The sequence below is a fragment of the Chanos chanos genome, chromosome 2 (genome assembly GCF_902362185.1).
Source record: "Chanos chanos chromosome 2, fChaCha1.1, whole genome shotgun sequence".
NCBI lineage: Eukaryota > Metazoa > Chordata > Actinopteri > Gonorynchiformes > Chanidae > Chanos > Chanos chanos.
In genome coordinates this window covers 39561272-39582954 of record NC_044496.1, presented here as the reverse complement: position 1 = coordinate 39582954, position 21683 = coordinate 39561272, and the positions used below count along the sequence as shown (strand labels likewise).

The window sequence follows — 21683 nt, the reverse complement described above, 5'->3', positions numbered from 1 at the left end:
GCTGTGAAGAAGGACCTTGGGTTTTAAAAGTAGGCAGTGTATTCAGCAGCCAATCCCTTACACAAGAGTTGGAGAAAAAGAAAACCATGTGACATTTTCTTCAGCATCACGGTTACCCTTCACACACACACGCACGCGCACGCACACACGTACACATGAAAAAAAAAAGATATAGTGGAACGTGGACCTTACAGCACTGCTATTACAATTTTTTAAGGACAAACATTCACCACCATTAAAGGGAAAACGACCCAAAAAAAACAACCTTCTTTCAAATAAAAACACTTTGATTATTAACTATAGTAATTCAGTTTTGAAGAAAGTACAGTATAGTTAACAAAATAGTAAATATTAACCAGTGAATACTCTACTTAATCAGGATCTTGCCCTGTAAACTTGGCAGTAATCCACAAAAATATACTTTTTTTTTCTTGAATCTGGTGAAGGTACAATACATACGTACTTACACCGATGGTGATATATATTAAAGTTGCTATATACATAAACAAAAGAAAAGTTTGGCTCAATTTTTTTCTCATTTACAAACAGAACAGAAACTGTTCATGGCTTTAGATATTGTTTCAAGGTCTGGTCTGCATGTCTTACTATTGTATGCAACAAAGCAAAAGTCACGACAAATGTAAAGATGGAACCAAATGTTTAGAGAGAACTGCTAGACTTTTCAAACTCATAAACAAAAGGGGGGATAAACATACAGCTTTGGCTTACAATACCACTGAAGTTGTTAGAGCTGCTTCAGAACGTGTTACTGTCTCCAGCTCAAGTGGTCTAAGTTGAACTGTTTTAAATATTTGCCATTCATCTATAACTCACAAAATGAGAGCATTGCTAAAAAAACGACATGTTGCCAATGTTCAAGTTTCGGATTGAAATGATGAACTAGGGGATTGCAAAACTCGCGTAAATCTCCTTTCCTCACGAGACCCTCTGAATGGTTGTGACGTAGTCATTGTGAATAAAAACAGCTTTAAGAGGGCGGGGCCCTCTGTCTGCAGACTCACAAACAAAAACACATCTTCTCTCTCTCTCTCTCTCTCTCTCTCTCACATTCACTCTCTGTTCGAAATCTCATGTCATATCGCTTAATTCAACAAATTCATAAAGGACACGGGCATTCTCTTTCACATCTAAATAAAGAGGGGGCCTGTGACATCACACAAACCTCTTCAAACATGAGCCAGGGGCGTGGGGGAGGAGGAGTGGGGGGACTGGGCGGGGTACAGTCATCAGACAGATGACGTTTCCTGTAACTTTCTCAAATTGTTTGAAAAACTTGCAACAACAACAACAAAAAAAAAAAAAAGCAAAAACAGCCACTACACGTGCGTGCCAGACTGGACCAGTGGACTACCACAATCTAAAAGGTTTAAATTTTATCTCATCTTTTCCTTTAACATCGGACAGTCCAAAAAGAAAAAAAAATTCTGATCTGCATCAAGTACCTGATAACACCTGTTTGAGGACAATGCTCAGTCTGATTACTCAACTCTTTTCTTTTCTTTTTTTTTTCCTTTTTATTTATGAATTTTGTTTGTTTTTTTTTTTCCTTTAACTGCATTGCTTAATTGAATTTCGATATGTCAGGACATCTTGAATTTCCTTCACTGTCCTTTCTCCTACTTACAAAAATGAAACAACGTTAAATAATAACAGAATAATAACAAATAGGACCCTCCCTGCTCCTGATGTCCCTCTTTCTATCTCTCTCTCTCTCTCTCTCTCTCTCTCTCTCTCTCACTCTCTAATCTCTCTTCCTCTCCTCAGCCGTGGGACTGGAGGCCTGGCCCCCCGCCCGGGCGAGTCTATGTCACCCAGGCATCCATGCGCATGCGTTTGACCGAGGGACTCTCCCGTTCCTCCCCACCGGCCTGCGCTCTGGCCACACCGAGTGGGGAGTGGAAGTCAGGCCGGTGGTCCTCGCGGTCGCTGCCATCATAGGACGAACAGGAGGAGCTGAGGCTGTCGACGGGGGAGCGGCCCATGTCGGGCCGGCCGGACGGAGGCTGCTGCTGGGGGGGGAAACCGGAGGGGGTGACGCGCTCCCGCGGGGGTGAGATGGGCTCGGATTTGACATTGACATTCTGGCTGGTGTTGACTGACAGGTTAGAGCCCTGAGGTAAGTGACCGCCACCCCTGTGCAGAGAGGAATGAATATTAATTCAGAATTTACAACTATTGTTGGTTACTCTCACAGACATACAGTTATATGGAGCGCCTCCGTGGCCGTACACGTCTAAATACGTGTGCCGTGAATAATGAGAAGTCTGGTTTTTGGTGCCTCCGTTTGGCTGTTATACGAGTGTGTGTTTGTGTGAGATTGAGTTTGAGCATGTGTGTTTATATATCCATCCTCAGTACTCACACCAGCGAGCTGAGAGCTGCCTGGCCCAGTTGATGCTGTTGCCATGCCGACACTGAGCCTAAAGAGAGCCCTGGAGAGCCAAAGCCTTGCAGAGAGGTGAGCTCAGCACTGCTCAGGGAGTATTCTAGAAAAGAAAAAAAACATTAACAACAACAGTACACAGGCAGCCAGCAACAAATTTGGCTCTGACCACAAGAGAGCAGTCAGTGTCAATCAGCAGTGCGTGTGTGCTTGTGTGTGTGTTAGGCTCACCAGTGTTGTAGGCAGTAGGCATGCCTGAGTAAACCATGCCTTGAGGTGGCAGACTGGGTGTGGTGACAGAGACCACCGGGGTGGCCAGGGGCTGGGCGGCCTGGGAACTGTTTATCCTCTGTGTGCTCTGTAAACAACAGTGCCACAACAACAGAGTTAATGAAACTAACCCTCTGCTCTCTCCCTCTCTCTCTCTCTCTCTCTAACACACACACACACACACACACACATGCATGCACGCATGCACACACCTCTTTAACAGAGACAAGCATTGCTCAGTTTACCCAGTGGTCCTCTTCTCAAGACTCTTTGAGAGTATCTACTACTCTAGATGTGGTCTTTGATGGGAGAGAGGAGTGGTCTTTGATGGGAGAGAGGTGTGGTCTTTGATGAGAGAGAGGTGTGGTCTTTGATGGGAGAGAGGTGTGATTTTTGATGGGAGAGAGGTGTGGTCTTTGATGAGAGAGAGGTGTGGTATTTGATGGGAGAGAGGTGTGGTCTTTGATGGGAGAGAGGTGTGGTCTTTGATGAGAGAGAGGTGTGGTCTTTGATGGGAGAGAGGTGTGATTTTTGATGGGAGAGAGGTGTGGTCTTTGATGAGAGAGAGGTGTGGTCTTTGATGAGAGAGAGGTGTGGTCTTTGATAGGAGAGAGGTGTAGTCTTTGATGGAAGAGAGGTGTGGTCTATGATGGGACAGAGGAGTGGTCTTTGATGGGAGAGAGGTGTGGTCTTTGATGGGAGAGAGGTGTGGTCTTTGATGAGAGAGAGGAGTGGTCTTTGATGGGAGAGAGGTGTGGTCTTTGATAGGAGAGAGGTGTAGTCTTTGATGGGCAAGAGGTGTGGTCTTTGATGGGAGAGAGGCATGGTCTTTGATGGGAGAGAGGTGTGGTCTTTGATGAGAGAGAGGTATCATTCGTTGATTGAAAGTTACTTGGCCAATGTACAGTACAGTAAATAAATATTTTTTAAAAACATCTAAAATGAAATTGGCTGCTAATCTCAGCGACCGGGTTTCAGAGTGTAACAGTTACATTTGCCACCACTAAGGGGTGCTGCAGTTTCATAAAAAGATTATGGCTATTCATAACAGAAGTTTCCAAGTTAACTGTATTACAGACAATGTTTTTGAGTGTATTCAGCTTTATAGAGCCTATGTCTAAGGGGATTAGTAGATTAAGAAAATGCTGAAAGTTTTATTCTATCTGCAGCAATACACTTGATAGCCATCTGGTTCAGAAACATTCTACACAGCCCATGTCAAACACACAACATGCTGTATGTTGTTTATGTTGTTTTACAACACCAGAGAGGGAGGGAGACAGAGCAAGAGAGAGAGAGAGAGAGAGAGAGAGAGAGAAAGTTTCATTTTTATACTGATGTCCAATTAAGAACTGCACAAGCTCACCACAAAATATTATTTAAATAGTTTGAACACTAAGTGTTGTTGTTGTTGTTGTTTCACCATTCTCATTCCAAAACGACAGAACACTGTGTGCATGTGCTAGAACGTTCCAGGGCATCTCCCTCTGACATGTCAGAGCAGTGAGCTTCATGCAGCACAGTCACACACCAAGCTCAGTCTATTCATGCAGCATGAGTACACACGCACAGACACACACCCACACACACCTCCTCACAAACACACATACACACACACAAACCCACATGAAAAAGAATGTGTGCTATACACTTTGACTATTAGTAAATAGTCCTTTTCAGATACACTAGATTACATATTTCACTAGCAGACTGAAAACCATCTCATTACGCTGAATACATTTTACAGATTTCTTTTGCATTATTGTCACATAAAAGCAGCTGATTTCACACTGTGTGTCTCCAAACAGTGACCAAAATGTCGCTGGTCAATAGAAATGTAACAAATTAAATGCATAATTATAGATTCTAGTATTGTTCATGCTGGTATTATCGACTGTGGAAAACATATTATTAGCCCATTTTAACAACACATCACACAGCATACCCACTAAAAGTGTATAGTATCATTTTGTGATAGTTTCTGTAAATGCATCATTGTGATTTTATATTCAATAAGTATCTGAAAAAAAAGAAATGACTGAACCGTTTCGAGGATGGTCAGAGAAGGTGCCTGTTAAAAAAAAAAAAAAAAAATTCCCCTAAACTCACAGCACACTTTGACACGTTTGTGCTGTATTTCCTATAAACGGCTTTCTCTGAAACGGCAGGCTGAATGAGTATACAGGAGAATGATAGCACCCACCGCCTTCTCACCTCACAACTCCATTTGACTTTGATTCCTGCTATCTGAATGGGAATGACTGGTTTTCATGAGTAAACACGCTTCTCTTCGCTCTGTTTCTCTCCTAACTTCCCACTATGGTCTCTGTTCTCTTCCCTCTGTCAAATGACCTCATTCAGAATCCTGCTCTCCCTACATTACATCATCCACAATCAACTACTCGGCTTTTTCAATAGACAAAAGAAAGGAGAGGGAAGAAAGGAATGTTAAGGAAAGCAAAGGAAATGTGTTGAATCTGTCCGCATTGTTCCATATAAATAAAGTCTTACTGAAGCGTCATTGAAGAATTCTTGCGTAAAATGTATTCTGCATGAAACACAATACTCGCTTCGGTTTTTACGCAATTCTGTAGTAAAGTCAAAAGGCAGGAGAGATATAACATGGTTTTTGAGTGCCCTGTTATTTTTATAAGATGCTTACTTCACGGTGTGAAGATCAGTGAAGATCCATTTACAATACAAGTTATGTTTAATAAACAAATAACTTGTAATTCTGACAGGTGACAAAGAATAGTTCCTGGTACGGAGCCTGTGAATGTTATTTTGTTGCATGGCAACAAAAAGTTTACATGCAACTGTCACTCTTAACTCCCTGGGTGAGGGTAGATTAGTGACATCTAAATCAGTTAGCACGGTGATAATTTTAACATTCAGCGAAACGGCACACAAAGCCAGAGGTATTCAGCTTATTATTTGCGTATATATATTTTACATGAGATAGCTATGGAGTCCTTTTCTCACTTTTTCTCTCTCACACACACACACGTACATATATACACACTCTCACCCACACAGACACAGACAAAAGTCTTTGAAAGGTCCTTAAAGCAGGCTCAAATCATGCACTGTGAAGCAAAGGAGCATAAACTTTTCCTCTTTTTAATGATACAGTGTCATAAGTTCATGATCTCCGAACTCAAGTTCAGTCAATGTTATTTAACAGTGTGACTCTGCTTGGTGCTGACTGACTAAGCTGTTTACACAGATGACCTAAAACGATGGAAATTAGAAGCATTTGAGCCACTGGACACAACCAGGCATATATCAAACAACTCACCATGTCCATCTCTTCCTCCTCAGACTGCTCCCAAGAGAGAAGAGAAGATACGATTGTTTTAGTGGCAGGCAACACACACACACACACACACCTGAGTGTATGTATGACTGACTATGAAAAACAGAGGCCAGCTATTCTAATGTGGCCCAGTCAAACACTCATGAAGAGTATGACTTTCAAACTGCCTTATTCAAATCCTGATGACTGGCACAGGTGCCTAGTTCTGCTCAGGTTACCATTGTGTACAGCGTGTAGTAAAATGAATGTGCCTTTGAGTCAAATGTATTACCGCAGCACTGGTGTCGTTTACTATCAGCCATTGTATTTGGCTTGCATAATTGGGACCACATTACAACTAGTTCAGAGTATTCAGACGCCACGAAGACAGGCGACGGGATGACTGGACAGGGGATCTGGAATGCTTCAGGAAAATTCATCACGACACGTTTTCTAAACATGTTTTTTTTTTTTCTTTTTTTTTTTTCTCTCCGCTTATCATGACCATTTTTGTCAATGATCATTTTGCTTGAGAATGCTGCATGCAAGCGGTAAGCAAGACCTGAAATGTTTTAAGTCTGCAGACATTTAATGAAAGGATTTGACAAACACTGTGGAAATGACCTCGCTTCCAAGGCTGCGCTTAACCTTTTACGACAGCCAGTCGTCAATGCATCGCCCAGACACTCCAATAACTTCATCAATCCCGCTACTCCTCACTAATTTACAAGAGCCTGCAATACCTTTAATTAGACATGTAGTGGAGGGATGGGGCAGAAGCTAAAGGAATACCATACTGCTGCAGATTAACCACAGCCAATGACTAAACAGACTGAATATGTCACATAGGAAACACCAATGCCTAGTTTGTTGCTCTCAATCGTAAATCAGATAAATTAAAATGGAGTAACGTTTGTGTTACCTTAAGAGCATTTGTATTCTGTGGCCACCCTCCTGTAAACTATAGATTGTAATTAAAAAGAGAAAGAGAACATCCTTAAAGAGCTATATATGTACATGCAGAAAAACACACATAGATATATACAGGACAAGTTGCTATATATCATGTACTTGCAAACAATTAAGCTTTGATTTGGGAGGGGGGGAGGGGGGGCTATGTGTTATTCTCTCATCACCAGGGGCAGGAGTCTTAGAGGCCAGCTGCTTGCCTAGTACTAGTGTCTGGGACCAGACTGTCTTAATACCTATACTCAATCAATAACAGTGGGGAGACATGACAAGGGCGACAAGATATTATCTGGCTCACACTCTGGGCTTCTGATTAAGCCTTCATCCCCACTCTGTCACACTGAGATGTGATTAATTTAATACCATTATGTCCTAATGACAGGCTGTCTGCAGGCACTTGGCCTGCCCCTGTCTTAGTCTGTCTACAGCTCACACTGTACCTGTAAGAGGAGAGGGAGACCTCTCTGTCTCTCTCTCTCTCTCGCTCTCTCGCGGTCTCTTTCTCTCTCTCTCGCTGTCTCTTTCTCTCTCTCTCTGTCTCTTTCACACACAAACACACATATTCAGACACATACATCCACACACATGCATGAACACACACACACACACACACACACACACACACACACACGTGCATGCGCACACTTGCACTCACACAATTTTTGATCCACTAGGCTCAATTTGAACAGCAATGACTGTTAATTCCATAGAACTGGAATGTGGAATTTGTTGTTCAAGCCTGAGGCTCAACCACTTCCACATGCTGGCATGGTAACACAGACAGACACACACACGCACACACACACGCACACACACACACACGCACGCGCGCGCGCTAACATACACATGTTAGGAGTCTGTCTTGAGCAGTACTTTGAAGATGGCCCTGTGTAACCCTGGGAAGTGTTTTCCACATATACCTGTTTTGATACGGGAAAGAATCCTGTGCTGTAGAATAACCCGCAGAGGATCATTGGCCAAATTTTTAAATTTGCCGTTTTCTTTCTTCTTCTTTTTTTTTTTTTTTCATTTTTTTCCTTCCTCATGATTTACGATCACGACAGTGTAGAGTAGCCTCAGGTGTTGAATATGGTCAGAGCTCTCTGCACCTTAATTACAATAATTAGAGTGGGCCTCTAATTTCTATATGAATAATTGAGTGAGTGCTGGAGCACCTGGGCTTTAGAGATATCCTTCTCCTACTCCTGCCTGAGCTCTGAGCCCTGTCTCCATCTGATCACATGATAGAGCGTTTGGAGGGCACTGCTGTCCAGTGCCACCCTGCCTGTCAATGGCAGCATTCACACTCAATCCACACTGCAGGTAGCCAGTGTGGATTGAGGACACACTCACGCACACGCACACACATACACATACACGCGCACACACACACACACACACACACACACACACTTACCATCATCATCATCAGTTCCAAAAAAAAAAGAATTATTTTTTTAATATCTCTATTGGGCAGCCAAAGTCCTGCTCACTGTTATATTAATCCACCACCCTGCTCTCCAGGTAACTGGAAAAACCACAGGATTGGATCGGGGAACCCTACAGTACACTAAATACAGAGACAGCGGCAGAATTGTACTGCAGAGGAAAGGTCAGCTCCACACCTCATACTATAACTTCATATTGTCATAGAGCGGTCTTACTCACCAGCGGTGGCATCATTCCCTTGCTGGATGGAGGAATGACCACTCTAAGGTCCGGTTTGCGGCTGCCGATGCCCATGTTGCCCCCTGGTGGTGGCGGTGATTTAGTGGGCATGACTTTACCCAGGCCGTTCCCGCTAGGTGTACCCAGAAGCCCCGGCGAGCCTCGGGGGTTAACAAAGCCATTTCCTGCAGAGAGACACACAGAAACACAAAGCATCATGGGACGAGGGTTTAATCAACCCATTCACAATCAGCCGAGTCTATAACACTCCATTTCACAGCTGTAGCCGTAGAGTTTGTGGAGCACGCTACGTTAAGCGTTCTCAAACCTCTGGGAAGTTTTAATAGACTCTGCTAATTATCCTGCGCTTTTACAAAAATAAAAGATCCATTTTCAAATTGATGAGGCTTTCGTTCTCCGACTGAATGATCGTATCAATGCCAGCTTTGTGCATCTCAGAATGAGAGAGGCAATTCAGCTTAATAAATGCACCGTGACTTAAGCTTTTTAGCATGGGAATGGCTAGAGCCATTACGGCTAAGTGAAAATCTCTCTTACCAAAAAACATTACTCCTTTTACAACTCTTAAAGAGAAAGCCATAAACTCCCATTAAAGTTACAGCACAACAGAAGCACAAGTACTCAACAGTGTATGCCACAGGTGTCACTGTCTATGGGTGTCTAATATTATTTGTATTTGTAAGCTATTAAACCATTGTACTTGCTCCTAATTCATTTTAAAAGGTCAACAGAGACAAAAGAAGACGCTGAAAATAAAGAGATACATTTCTGTTTTTTTTAACTAAAGAACTAAAACTAACCAAAAGCCTATGATTACAAAAATGATGATGATAAAGATCCTCAGCATGATCATGATTATCATACAGTCATAAAGTGATTAATCATAACTGAATGTTCCAAACAGTCCAGATCTGGGGGTTTGTGCTTGTAGTGTGAGTCCTTCTAACCCCATGAGAAAGTCACATTATTATAAAGATATGATTTTACCATCTGGTGGGCTACATTGTTGGGGTTTTCTTCACGTTATTGTTAGATGTGTTCTGTGACAATCGCAGGTCATTTAACCATACAAACGTCAAACTCTCATAAACAAATGCAGGAATTACTAGTGGTTTCTGAAAATAACTTGCCACCAAACTCATGGGCCTGTCTGCTGGGAACAAGTGGTGTTTTCCTGTGTTTTGTGCGATTGTGTGTGTGTCAGCAATTCACACTCAAAAGCAAAATCACACATACAGTCGCAACATTTTCAGTCAATAGCGTACAAAATGACCACGTAGCCTACTTCAACAGAAATCACAAATGAACAAATGTTTGCCTACAGAATCAAAAGAACGGTTTTCTATCCATGGTCAACAGAGGATTTAACTCTGTACAATGCGCTGTGGTTTCCGTGTGTTTTTCTCTGCCCTGACGGCTTGATTAAATGTTAGTCATGATGCTTTTTCTGCCCCCCACCCTGCAGTCATTTCCTGTGGAGGCTCTGGGACAAAGCAGTCCAGCTTCAGAAGGACAGGGCTGAGCTGGGCTGGCCAATGGACTGTCCTTATTACACCCCTGTTCAAACTCACTACCACCCAGACACGCACACACACACACACTCTGCAAAGGCACACAACAAAAACAGATAAATAACACGCAGAGCCTAAATGAACCGAGCACACGCTAACAGGTCAGCTAGAGAAAAGTAAAAGAATTAACTGAATAAAACAATGTGAAGATATTGTATATGAACATCAACTTGTGAGGCACAAGCCAAAGCAATGATTCTGACTGGAGACTCTTCTCACACTGATAAGAATATGATAATATGAGCCACAGACAAGCAAGGTTGAGTGTTGTGATAGTATCACTGTCAAATAGCCTCATTCAGTTATTTGTCTTATCTTAAACAATGTGACATAACCATCCATATATAACCACAATGATATCTTTTACCAGAGTTAGAATCGAAACCAGCAGCGTGACCAATCTGATATTCAAAAATATGAAATTAAAACAAAAAGACATTCAAGACATTTAGCCGCGTAACAGTTATTGTTTACATTTTTTTTCTTTACATTTTCCCTCCAAAAATCTCAAAGTGTAATCAATAAGTTGTATGACCATACAATAAAATACTCTGAAATCTGAAAGTTTTTCTCACTCTCACACAGAACCTTTGAGAGGAAATTGATCTCAAAGGGGGGAAAAAAAAAACTAGACAAACGCTCTTTATCTACAATGAAATCGGCAGCTCAATTTCACACCTCTACATGTAAAAGTCTCACATGCCCCCATACGCAAACAGACACACACAAACACACACACACACACACGCACATGCGCACACGCACATGCACGCACACACACAGAGACACACACACGCACGCACACACACACACACACACACACACACACACGCACACGCACACGCACACACACACACTCACACTCATAGCTGGACTCCATGCAGTACATATATGCAGCAGCAGCCCAAAACCATACATGGTCAAATAAACAACACAACCGCATCACACTTCATTACTGATTCAGCCTACAGCACACTGTCTCAGTTCTCACAGCACTTCTTACATCGCTCACACCACCAAGACATCTACACACAGCAAGTGTTCTCTCCTATCAAATTCAACTTTTTTGACAACTCTAATTATCACATTATGATAATCCTCATTTTTTAATAAAAAAAAAAGGTGGCTTTCTGGGAACGCAGAGGGTATACTTGGTGTGTGTTTGTTAGGTGGCTGAGACATCGTGGGAAAGGCAGTGTTTGCTGTAGACTGTGTGAAGTCAAATGTGTTGTCAGCTACAAGGCAAAGTCGAAACACAACTTGACATTTCTTTAAAGGCGTAGCTTACAGAGATGTCTGATAATAATCAGAGAGCCATGATGTCATTGTATGGAAGTGTTCCAAACACAAGGGGAAAAAAAGAAAACAAGCAATTGTAGGAACTCCCCTGTTAAAAAAATAGCTGAATCGCTCTCAGTAACTGAAACTCGAGCGAGACACGTGGGAAGCGACAATCTGCTCTTTACATTGTACTTGTGTACCAGTCATAAATCGAGTAGACAGGGGCTCATATAACGACACGGGGTTTAGGCCGAAACTCGCGGGCAGATCATCTTCACTGCTGAGGGTCACAAGAATCAGATTCCTCGAAAGACAATTACCTCCAAGTTTGGAGTTGGTCTGAGAATGCCCTTAGATTCATAATCTCTTTATCTGACAGTTCACTGTCTGTTCCTATTCATTGTTGAATATTAATGGTGGTTTGTGTTTGTCCGGTTTCAGGGGCTCATTTCTGTGCTTGTTTCATTCTGTGTTTTGATGCGCTTTATAGAATGAAGCCAGCGTAAAATTGTTTCTAAATGAGGGGTGAATATTGAAGAGCGATGCTTTTGTTTCTGCCGATCTCTTTAAACAAAGAATTTCACCAACTCTGAATAATGTATAACCCTTTGGGAACCCTTGTTACATAACCACTTGTCTCTACAAAACACAAACATTTTGTTTTCTTTTCCAAAGCAAGGAAAAGCTGTGTTCACAAATTGCTGTTTCTCTAAAAATGCCTTCCTTGGCAGGCCGTGAGCGCTGGCTGTTATTAAACTATCCTTTCCTTGAGCAATTTTAGTGTCTTGGAAGTGGCAAAATATGCACAAGTGAGAAAAGGCTAATGGATTCTAGAGTCATAGCTAAACCGCTTCTCTAATAGATTAAATGGAAAAGAGACCAGATTCTAATTATAGTCATAATTAATGAGGCCGGACAGTGCTTCTTCAGCGGGTTCAGTTCTATTGTTTTGGCTCCATAAACTGACTACAGCACAATAAGCACAGGCCACAGGCTGAAACCGCTGTGCCAAGAAAATCTGATTCATATTTTACTTGGAGAGCCATTCAGAACAAAAATAAGTATCACTTATAATGTTTCTATGGGTGTTTTGCATCGTAAACCCATGGAGAAAACCGGACCTTAATGCACAGCAGAGCAGTCTACTCTGAAATAGTCTTGAGAAGGAATAGTCCTTTGACACAAGCACAGCCTTTCTAATTACTCCTTAGCAGCCTGCAACTCTTCAGTATTAATGAGGGAAACCATGTTGCCTCCAGGCATATTGCGTAACACAAATGAATGCTCAAAAAGCTATTGCACTCCAAAAAGTCTCTCCTCACTGCTAAATGCTGAACAGTGCAGGCACGGGGCATCGAAGAAATTAAAAGGGGATCTCGCACTTGTCACGACTGAATCTAAATTTGTGACCGCATCACAGATCTGTGTATGTGGATGATTTGCATTTACCAAAAGCAGCACTGCTGAGTTTGGAACAATAAGCAGTGCATCGCTCCCTCTGTTTGCACCATCACACATCGTGAATTGCGGCGTAATCTCGGAACTTTGAAGATTGCTCATCTGTAATAGAGCTGGTGCAGATGAGACCTTCCTCTACAGTGATAAAAATACCGTTGTTTTATATGTGTGTGTGTATATGTATATACATATATATATATATATATATATATATATAACGCCACAATTTAGAAGTGTCATTAACAGTGACGCACGTGAGTTAAAAGCCTCACGACACAAACAGAGGGCAGAGGAACAGTTCTGAAAGAATACGACACAGAGCAAATGGCTGATGAAAGATCTAAGGACAAGTCGAGATAAGTAGTTTCACGGCTATGGAATTGTGTCGTACTCTGTGATTGGCTGTGATGTCAGACCTGTGCTTACCACTCTAAACTCCTGTTCTACCTCCCTGCACTGCTACAGGAATCAGGACAGACCCTGCAAAGTCAGCTGGGCTCATTTGCGAAAAAGGCCTGGATCAGCATGCAGGGGAACATGTCTGCAGCCAAGCATGGAGGAGACATACTGTATACACTGGCAGCATGTTCCAGAAAGGGTCGTTACTAGACTCAGCTCATGGCTGCCTCATTCCATGACTTGTCACAATCCTCTCCATCACACTGTCTCTCACATGTCTAAGCCAGAGCAGGCTACTCTACTACGAAAGTACTCTACTGTGACGTACCATACTTCATATTTTCTGATTTTGGACAGCTAAAAAAAAGGGATAAACAAATATCACAGAAACAGTTTTTTTTTATCAGATTTAAGACTTGAACAACTTTTAAAGGAGAAAAGGAGGATTTTATTGTCTACTTCTACCGTCTAGGATATACAGATACGTGCACTGTGAGGTGAGTTGTCTCTGAAACCATCTGTAATCTACACAGTGAGATCAGTTTTATTTACAATGTCTCCATTAATCTTCAATCTGTTAATCTCTCATTTGTTTTTAGTTGTTTTTTCCCCCCAAAATAAAAGAAAATGGATTTCAGTAAAGACAATACCATATCAAACATACCGCTATACTTCTAGCATCTTGTGCTGGTTGTGTAAAAAGGAGAAAAAAAAAGTAATTTCATTCCATGGCTCTGGTTAGTCATTCTGTCCTCTAGCTACCGTCCATTTGGTTAGGTAACACAAAAAAGGCAAACTGGGAGGCACAACTCAACAATATAAAATAGGATATTTCATATATAAAATGATTTACTCACATCCTAGAAGTGCAGTAAAAAAGAACCTTCCCTCTAAGGGATTAGAATTTTGACCTCTATTGCCATTTTCTTTGCCAGCAACCCAAAGCCATTTTCCAGGGCTTAACTGGGCAATAACAGGCCGTGGCACAGGAGAGGAAAAAAGCGGCATGGATGGACAGTGTTCCTGTTCTAGCGGTGGCTGATGTTTGTGAAAAATCACAAGTATGCCAGGAATGGCCATCTGACAGGAGAGCCGAAGAGACTGCTCATCCAGGCGGCCCGAGTTACTCTGAGCCGTTTGAAAAAAAACAACAGCTGCACTCCGGGCCCGCTGAGCCAAAGGCTCAGGCCCTCGGGCAGCGGGCCCACGCCACGCCCTGAGCGAGAAGGCCAACGCGGTGCTCACGGCGTACGTCTCTATCCTTAGAGACAGCCAGCAGCGATGGCATTCCTGATATCTCAGAAATCTTTCTGGCGCTTTCTGTGTGGTGGATTAAAGCCTGAACTCTTTGCTAGAGGAATCGTATCGACTGACATGTAAGAGGAGCCTTCAGGTGCGTCGTGCGTTGCCGCCGTGTTCTGACAGATGGAGCTACGTCGCACCTGAGCCAGCGCTCCGACGTTTATGACTTTGACAGAAAATGTGTTCCGCTGACTTCTGGCTGGTGTGTGAGCGTCGGGGCCTGCCAGCAGGGATACAGTTAAAGCACACCTGCTGCTGCTCCTCACACACACACCCCACACACAAACACACACACACACACACACACACACAAACACATAAACACACACAGAATCCCTGTGACAGGCTGTCCGGTCATTGTGTACGAAGGACTTAGAGGGATGTCATGGCCAGAATACTTCCAGAGTTCTCTTGGGCTGAGGCATCTTATAGGCTCTCAACAGCCATATAAGGGCCGTCACCCGGGGCCCTGGGAAAAACACATGCACCTGTCAATAGAGGGAAGGAAACTAGAGGAGGGAGGGAGGCGATGGAAGCAGAGGGGTCAGAACCTTAAAGGAAACGCGGAGTTTATTTACCTGCCCATCTGAACAAGCATGTCTCAACACACCCCCCTGTTAACCATTTCACATACAAAAAAGAAAAAAACAAGAAAAAAAATGAGACTCAGGCCCCTCAAAGAGCTTAACTCTTCCCCAAGTGGCCGACCTTTGAAAAATCCCCGTAGAGTTGAGGAGCCAGTAAAACAGGTAAAAAACGTTATCCTGTTTCTCTGAATGTTATCCCGATTTCATGCAGTCAACAGACACATTCCTAGACCGGTTTAAAATAAAAGCAAACCAAATAAATTCTAATACGCTGTTCATCCGGGTAAAAAAGAAGACTCAAACTGAAAAGCTGAGAAGGCACGTGCTGTGTAATCCATGCACGGCAGGGGCCATACGGCAGAGTTTGCTCTGGGCAGTCATTTCCTCTCACAGAGGTACTTTGTAATAGTGAAAAAGTAGCTGTGTTGCTGCGGTGACATAGACAAAGCAGCCCACTGGAGAACAGAGGCAGTCCTCGTATTTGTAACTGTCAAGGAAGAACAGTTGGACACATGACCTTGCCAGTGTCCTTGATGGTTTGACAATGCGTGTACACGCAAGCAGCGGGGCAGAGACATTAGCAGCTGCCGTCATTTTCTTTTCCTACCTGACCGTTTATACTGCTCCTCTGACGAACACACTTCTTTCTCTTCTCCACATATCGCCGTCATTGCTGGGCCCAGCTAAAGAGTGACATTTCAAAAAATCTCTAATATACATGACCGTTTGATATCAAAACTGTTTGAAACGTTTAAGTGTTTAATGAGCAAAAATGGAAAAGACTTGACACTGAGATCGTGCTGTCCCCAGTCTCTGAACATTTGAATGTCAAATGCCAGCCTCTGCAGTAGTTCTGAGTAAAAATGCACTTCAGCTTAAAACATCACGGGGAAAGACAGGGATTCCTGCTATGTATCTCCACCTTTGTAACCTTTTCACATAGACTAATGTGAGGCAGGAAAACAAGCAGATTAACCAAATTTAGAGAGTAAAACCACGGCCTGCAGTTTGTGTTCAAACTGTAGAGTGGGCCCAGAGCTACTGCTGCTCTGTAGCGGGAGCAGTGTTTGGACAGGGAGAGAGTCCCAGCCTTGGTGTGAGGCTGTGGGGTCAGCCCTGAGGACGAGAGCCTACGCCGCTTGGCACCGTCAGATCTGGCCTACCCAGCATGCCACCTAATGAGATGCACAAAATGAGATGATTAACCATCTGCATCTTTCATCTCAGCGTGAGCGAGTGTGTGTGTGTGTGTGTGTGTGTGTGCGTGCGTATGTGCATTTGTGTGTGTTGTGTGTGAGTGTGTCTACATGTGTGTATGTTATCTGTGTGTGTGTGTGTGTGTGTGTGCGCGTGCGTGCGTGCGTGCGTGCGTGCGTGCGTGTGTGTGTGTGTGTGTGTGTGTGTGTGTGTGTGAATTAGTGGAGGTGGTGTTTGTGCGTATGCGTTTGTGTGTGTATGGGGGGGGTGTGAAATTGTGCCTGTGTGCTCACTCATTAGATAGAGGGACAAGCTGAACTGTCAGACTTAATCTATGGACATACACTTTCCATATCGTATTCTGAGAGCAAAGTTCTGCTCTTCTTCAGGTTACTGGGTTTTCAGAGAATTAGAATGACTGAACCCGTCTCAATGTAGACATGAGAAGTTGTCATTTTGGTGCGAGACAGTATTTGACATATTTATGACTGGAATGCTTCAAACAGAAAGCACCTGTGTCACCTTGTTATGTCCCTCTGGTTATATCACCCAGCAAAAAAAAAAAAATTAAACAATTCATTTTCAGAGTTTTGATTTTAGGACCATATTTTTCCCAATCACAAAAAGGGGAAACCATCCAATGTGAAACAAAGTTTTAAGAGAATTACTTTTCCCCTACTTCTTGTTGAGTGCAGGCACATACAGGCGAGAGTGTTTGGTTAGAGCTGCGGTAAGAGATCGGTGTTTGTGGGAACACCACAACGATGCTTTGCAACAGAGCAGATGAGCACAGCATCCACCCCCCCCCCCCAACCCCCACCGTGTCAACAAACAAGCACTCTGTCCCCCTCATATGCGTACAGAAAAACAAATTCAAAAAAAGCCGCACAGAAAAAATAAACAAATCAACAGGAAAGCACTCATATTATCTATTGTTCAAAGCACTCAACCCTATGAATTGGACCTAATTTACTGATATTACTTATTGTTTTTTTACTTAGTTAACATGAGCACTTAAATACACAGGTTCTCAAATTGAAACTCTGGACCCCAAATGAGGCCACAGATGAGCAAAGTTATTGGGAAAGAAAGAAAGAAAGAAAGAAAAGAAGGAAAGAAAGAAAGAAAGAAAGAAAGAAAGAAAGAAAGAAAGAAAGAAAGAAAGAAAGAAAGAAAGAAAGAAAGAAAGAAAGAAAGAAAAGAAGGAAAGAAAGAAAGAGAAAAAAACAAGCTGAAAACATGAAAAAAGTCTACTGGCATCTACATAGACCCTTGCTGACTCACTGGCTCTACATTATATCTATGACAGGCTGAGCAACTAAAATATGTTCTCAGTTTTTCAAAACACAATATCAAAGACATTTTTTCCCATACAGGGAAAAAAAGTCAATATTAAAAAGAGAAGTTGTCTCTGCATTCGAAACAACAGACGGCAGAAATGCATGTGCTGCATTGCTGACAAAAACGGCAGTGATGCTAATAAGAATTGAACTTGTTTTCCCCTCCCACCTCCTCTTTCACCTGTGCATCTATCTCTCTTTCTTTCTCTCTCTATTTCTCACACTCCTTCAGTGTTTCACTCGTGAGGCCTGACCACAGACACCACTGCTGTCAGACTAGCTCAGAGGATATAGCAGCCCTCCACACTCAGCCTGCTGTAGCCATGGTGACCACTTTCAGGAGATTACTAATTAATCTCACTTCCGCTCTCGATGTGTTTGCGCTGAAAAGGTGTGAAACATGCTAGAGCAAGTAACGGAGGGATGATGCTTCTGCAAAGCACTCCGGCTGAAAGTCCGACGTCACCAAACCACATCTTTCACCCTGTAGGTTCGTGCCCACTTTGACTCACAATCAGCATGCTGTCAGCCCCACACACACACACACACACACACACACACACACACACACACACACACACACATACACACACACATACATTTCTGAACCAAATTACTTAATCTTATGCTATCTCAAACACATGAGAAGTTGAATATGCATCTTTTTAATACGTGAAGAAGTTGGAATAAAACTTGGTGCGTGTAAAAACAGGTGAAAGAGATTTAGGCAGCTCACTGACCTGCACTGCCCGTACTGGGGGGTCTCTGGGGGGCACTGGCAGACACCACGCTCCTGTGAAGAGAACCCTGGGGAGGGGACAGCATGGCACTGTCGCTCAGCGAGGCACTGGCAGCTGCCAGGCTCTGGGTACCCAAGGCACTCCCCGGGTTGTAGGACATGGCGTTTGGGTTTGTCACGGGCACAGCCACATGCATGGAAAAGTTCTGCTGGGGCAGAGCGGTGGGCTGCAGGAGAAAAGACATACAAACACACACACACACACACACAAACACACACACATACACACACACAGACATTACACTGCTTCAGATTCTCAGAGTTGGAGAAGTCAGACACGGCTTCTACAGACACTATTACGTCTGAATGTATTATGCATCTCATTCCTCTCCTAAAGTAACAGTCTACATTCAACCTATTCATTTCCATAAACACGCAATGAGCTAGCTCGTTGTAATATCTTAATAATAATAACACCATAGACCCAAACCTGTCATGTTAAAAATGAGGCTTGAACTTATTCGCTGTTCGATTTGATTTAAATGGTGTGTATATGGTTTAGACTGGCCTCTAATGGCAGTGTGTATGTATGTATCTAAAGGCTGTATTGAGAGTGACAGATCACCGCTGGGCTCAGGTGCCTTTATCAAACAATAGGCTGAGAACAGGGAGATGGATAGCAGGGTGAAATCTTTAATCACAGGGGAGAGATCTCTGGATCACCTTGGGCTGTCCAAGAGACATCGGCCTAGCGCATGAGAAATACCCGCGGAAAAACAATCCGCCCTGTAGGGAGCTGTTTATATAGTGCACAAAACACCCATTTCCATCCATAAATAACCTTCTATCAAAAACCTGGAAAAATGCATATATATATATATATATATATATATATATATATATATATATATACACACACACACACACATATGTGTATATATACATATTACAGGGACATGCAAATAAGTGCAATATCTGGTTATAGATTACCGGTGCAACATCATGATAGTCAGCATTGCATTACGCCTATTTGTCATATGAAAAAAAAAAAACCTTAAACATGTAGGTCAAAAGGATTTTCTCAGATGATTTGTATGATTTATGCCTTTTTTGATGAGATGTTAATATAATAGTCAACATTATGTGAATCAGAAATATAACCAATAAGCAGAGCTGATTTTTATTTTTTTTTAAGGTAGGGCCGGCTGATTGGGCTGACGCAATGCTGACTAGACACAGATTTGGGTGAGTGCGTGACCAGTGACAGTGAGATAGTGACACTCCATTCACAGCACAGTACAGTACGGTGAGCCAGTTAGTGATAAAACATTAGTGTGTTAATGGCAACAAAGAGGTGTGGTGCTTTCTTCATGTTCAGTATTTTTACAGAGAAAACAATCACTTCAGCACACTCTATATTAGGTGCAGAAATGTTATGGTTTCCACCCGCAATAAGATCACCATTGTCTCAGGTCGAGAAAAAAAAAAAAAGAAAAAAAGAAAAAAAGAAGGGGAAAAAAGTGGAGTGGTTCCTGTTGTAATTTTGCCTGCCTCCAGCCAACCAGAGACAGAGTAGCTTGGCGAGGTACTGAAAAAAGAGTCAGGCTGCTGACTGCTGAAGGATATTGGGTTTAAAGATCCAGGCTGCTGATTGCTGAAGGATATTGGGTTTAAAGAGTACTAACAGAAACTGCCTTGGGAAAGGAGCAAACAGCCCAGGTGCTATCACCCAGCAGGAGTCAAAAGACAGAAGAGGGGCTCTAATGAGAGGAGGAGAGAAAGAGAGAGAGAGAGAGTGAAAGAGAGAGAAAGAGAGAGAGAGAGAGAGCGAGAGAGAGAGAGAGAGAGAGAGAGAGAGAGAGAGAGCGAGAGAGAGAGAGAGAGAGAGAGAGAGAGAGAGAGAGAGAGAGAGAGAGAGAAGGCTTAGTTTTACGCAATGACAAAATCTCTCCCCCTGTCACATTGGCCGAGTGCTGTGCAGCTCTAAAGGAAAGATTCAATTTGCAGATCTGCTGAGAGGTTTAAGACTGGGCTGTAGAGGACAGTCAGACGAATCAGCCAAGTCCCTGAATCTGTCCACATTAAAACCCGTGGACACAGCTGGAAGGCCTAGTTTTTGGGAAGTGTTTCATGACATTAAAAATCTCTCTCCATTTTCCTAATGTTCTGTCATTATAATCATTATAATTTTTTTAGTTAAAAAAATAATATCTGTTTAAGAAGATTTAGCGATTCACAAGATGATTTGTTTCGTCAGTAGTAGTTTAAAAAAAAAAAAAAACGTTGTAGGGGAGCTTGCAACAGTCTTTTCAAATCAGGTTTTCCAAAAAAAGGTTCCACCTATCCCAACAATGTGATCTTATCAATGAGTGAAGATCAAAGTTTTAAATATTAATGAACAAAAGAAACAAATACACTTCCAACAAAAAAAAAAAAAAAAAGAGGTTATGCTTCAAGAATCCGTGTTTGCATAAAATTGTGGTCAGAGGTTGCAGGGTGGAGGTAAATAATGAACGAAAAAAAAAATGTGGGGGGGGGGGTCGGGGGAGGGAGGAGATATCCTTTCTGCCACAAAGCCAAGCAAAAACAGTTGCAGTTACTTACGATTTTATGATTTCGCATCATATTATCAAACTCCTCATTAATTTTTTTATATTTCTCTTCTGTGTGAGGGGTGAGGACATATGAGGTTTCGGGGTCCGGACTATCACAGCCTCTGTGTTCTTTCTTGTTTAGTGCCTGTAGTGAACATTAACATAAGAACAGGAATGAACACAGAATGGCAGGGAGAGAAGGAAAGTACTTACACCACAGCGCCTGTATATTAAATCACTCTCTTCGTTTAGTTTGCCGAAACGGTCGTCCAAGAGGGGGCTGTGCCCAAAACAGTCATCTGGATCAGGACTTGCACAGTCACTATGGCCTTTGTTTCTTAATTTCTGAAATAAAATCGAACAATTCACACATACAAAAAAAAAAGAAAAGAAAACACATGCAGCAAACTTAAGCTACTTGAGCCTAAATGGACTTCTAAAAACACCCTCGGGTCACTTGGACTCAACCAGGCCTGTTGATATCCAAAACTTGCAGGCATATAGTCATTCCATGTAGCAAAAGAAACAGATACATTGATATTCTGCTGTTTAATAAGGACATTTTTCAGTTATTTCAGCACATGGCAT

At 42.5% G+C, this 21683-nt stretch overlaps 1 protein-coding gene across 5 annotated transcripts in view; it reads right to left on the bottom strand.

The window, feature by feature from the left end:
• Positions 1 to 273: 273 nt before the first annotated feature.
• Positions 274 to 21683, bottom strand: part of mef2aa (myocyte enhancer factor 2aa) — a 73106-nt gene continuing 51696 nt past the window's right edge. Inside the window, exons 4-11 of one of the 5 annotated variants that reach the window (XM_030794103.1) lie at positions 21106 to 21240; positions 18503 to 18728; positions 16341 to 16400; positions 8607 to 8791; positions 5973 to 5996; positions 2636 to 2762; positions 2384 to 2507; positions 274 to 2154 (exon numbers count right to left, since the gene is read on the bottom strand). In XM_030794103.1, the coding sequence (XP_030649963.1) occupies positions 1824 to 2154; positions 2384 to 2507; positions 2636 to 2762; positions 5973 to 5996; positions 8607 to 8791; positions 16341 to 16400; positions 18503 to 18728; positions 21106 to 21240 (1212 nt within the window). In that variant the 3' untranslated portion in view covers positions 274 to 1823. Of the gene's footprint in view, positions 2155 to 2383; positions 2508 to 2635; positions 2763 to 5972; positions 5997 to 8606; positions 8792 to 16340; positions 16401 to 18502; positions 18729 to 21105; positions 21241 to 21308; positions 21441 to 21683 lie in introns of all 5 variants that reach the window. The other 4 variants (XM_030794105.1, XM_030794104.1, XM_030794107.1 and 1 more) reach the window with 4 other exon arrangements.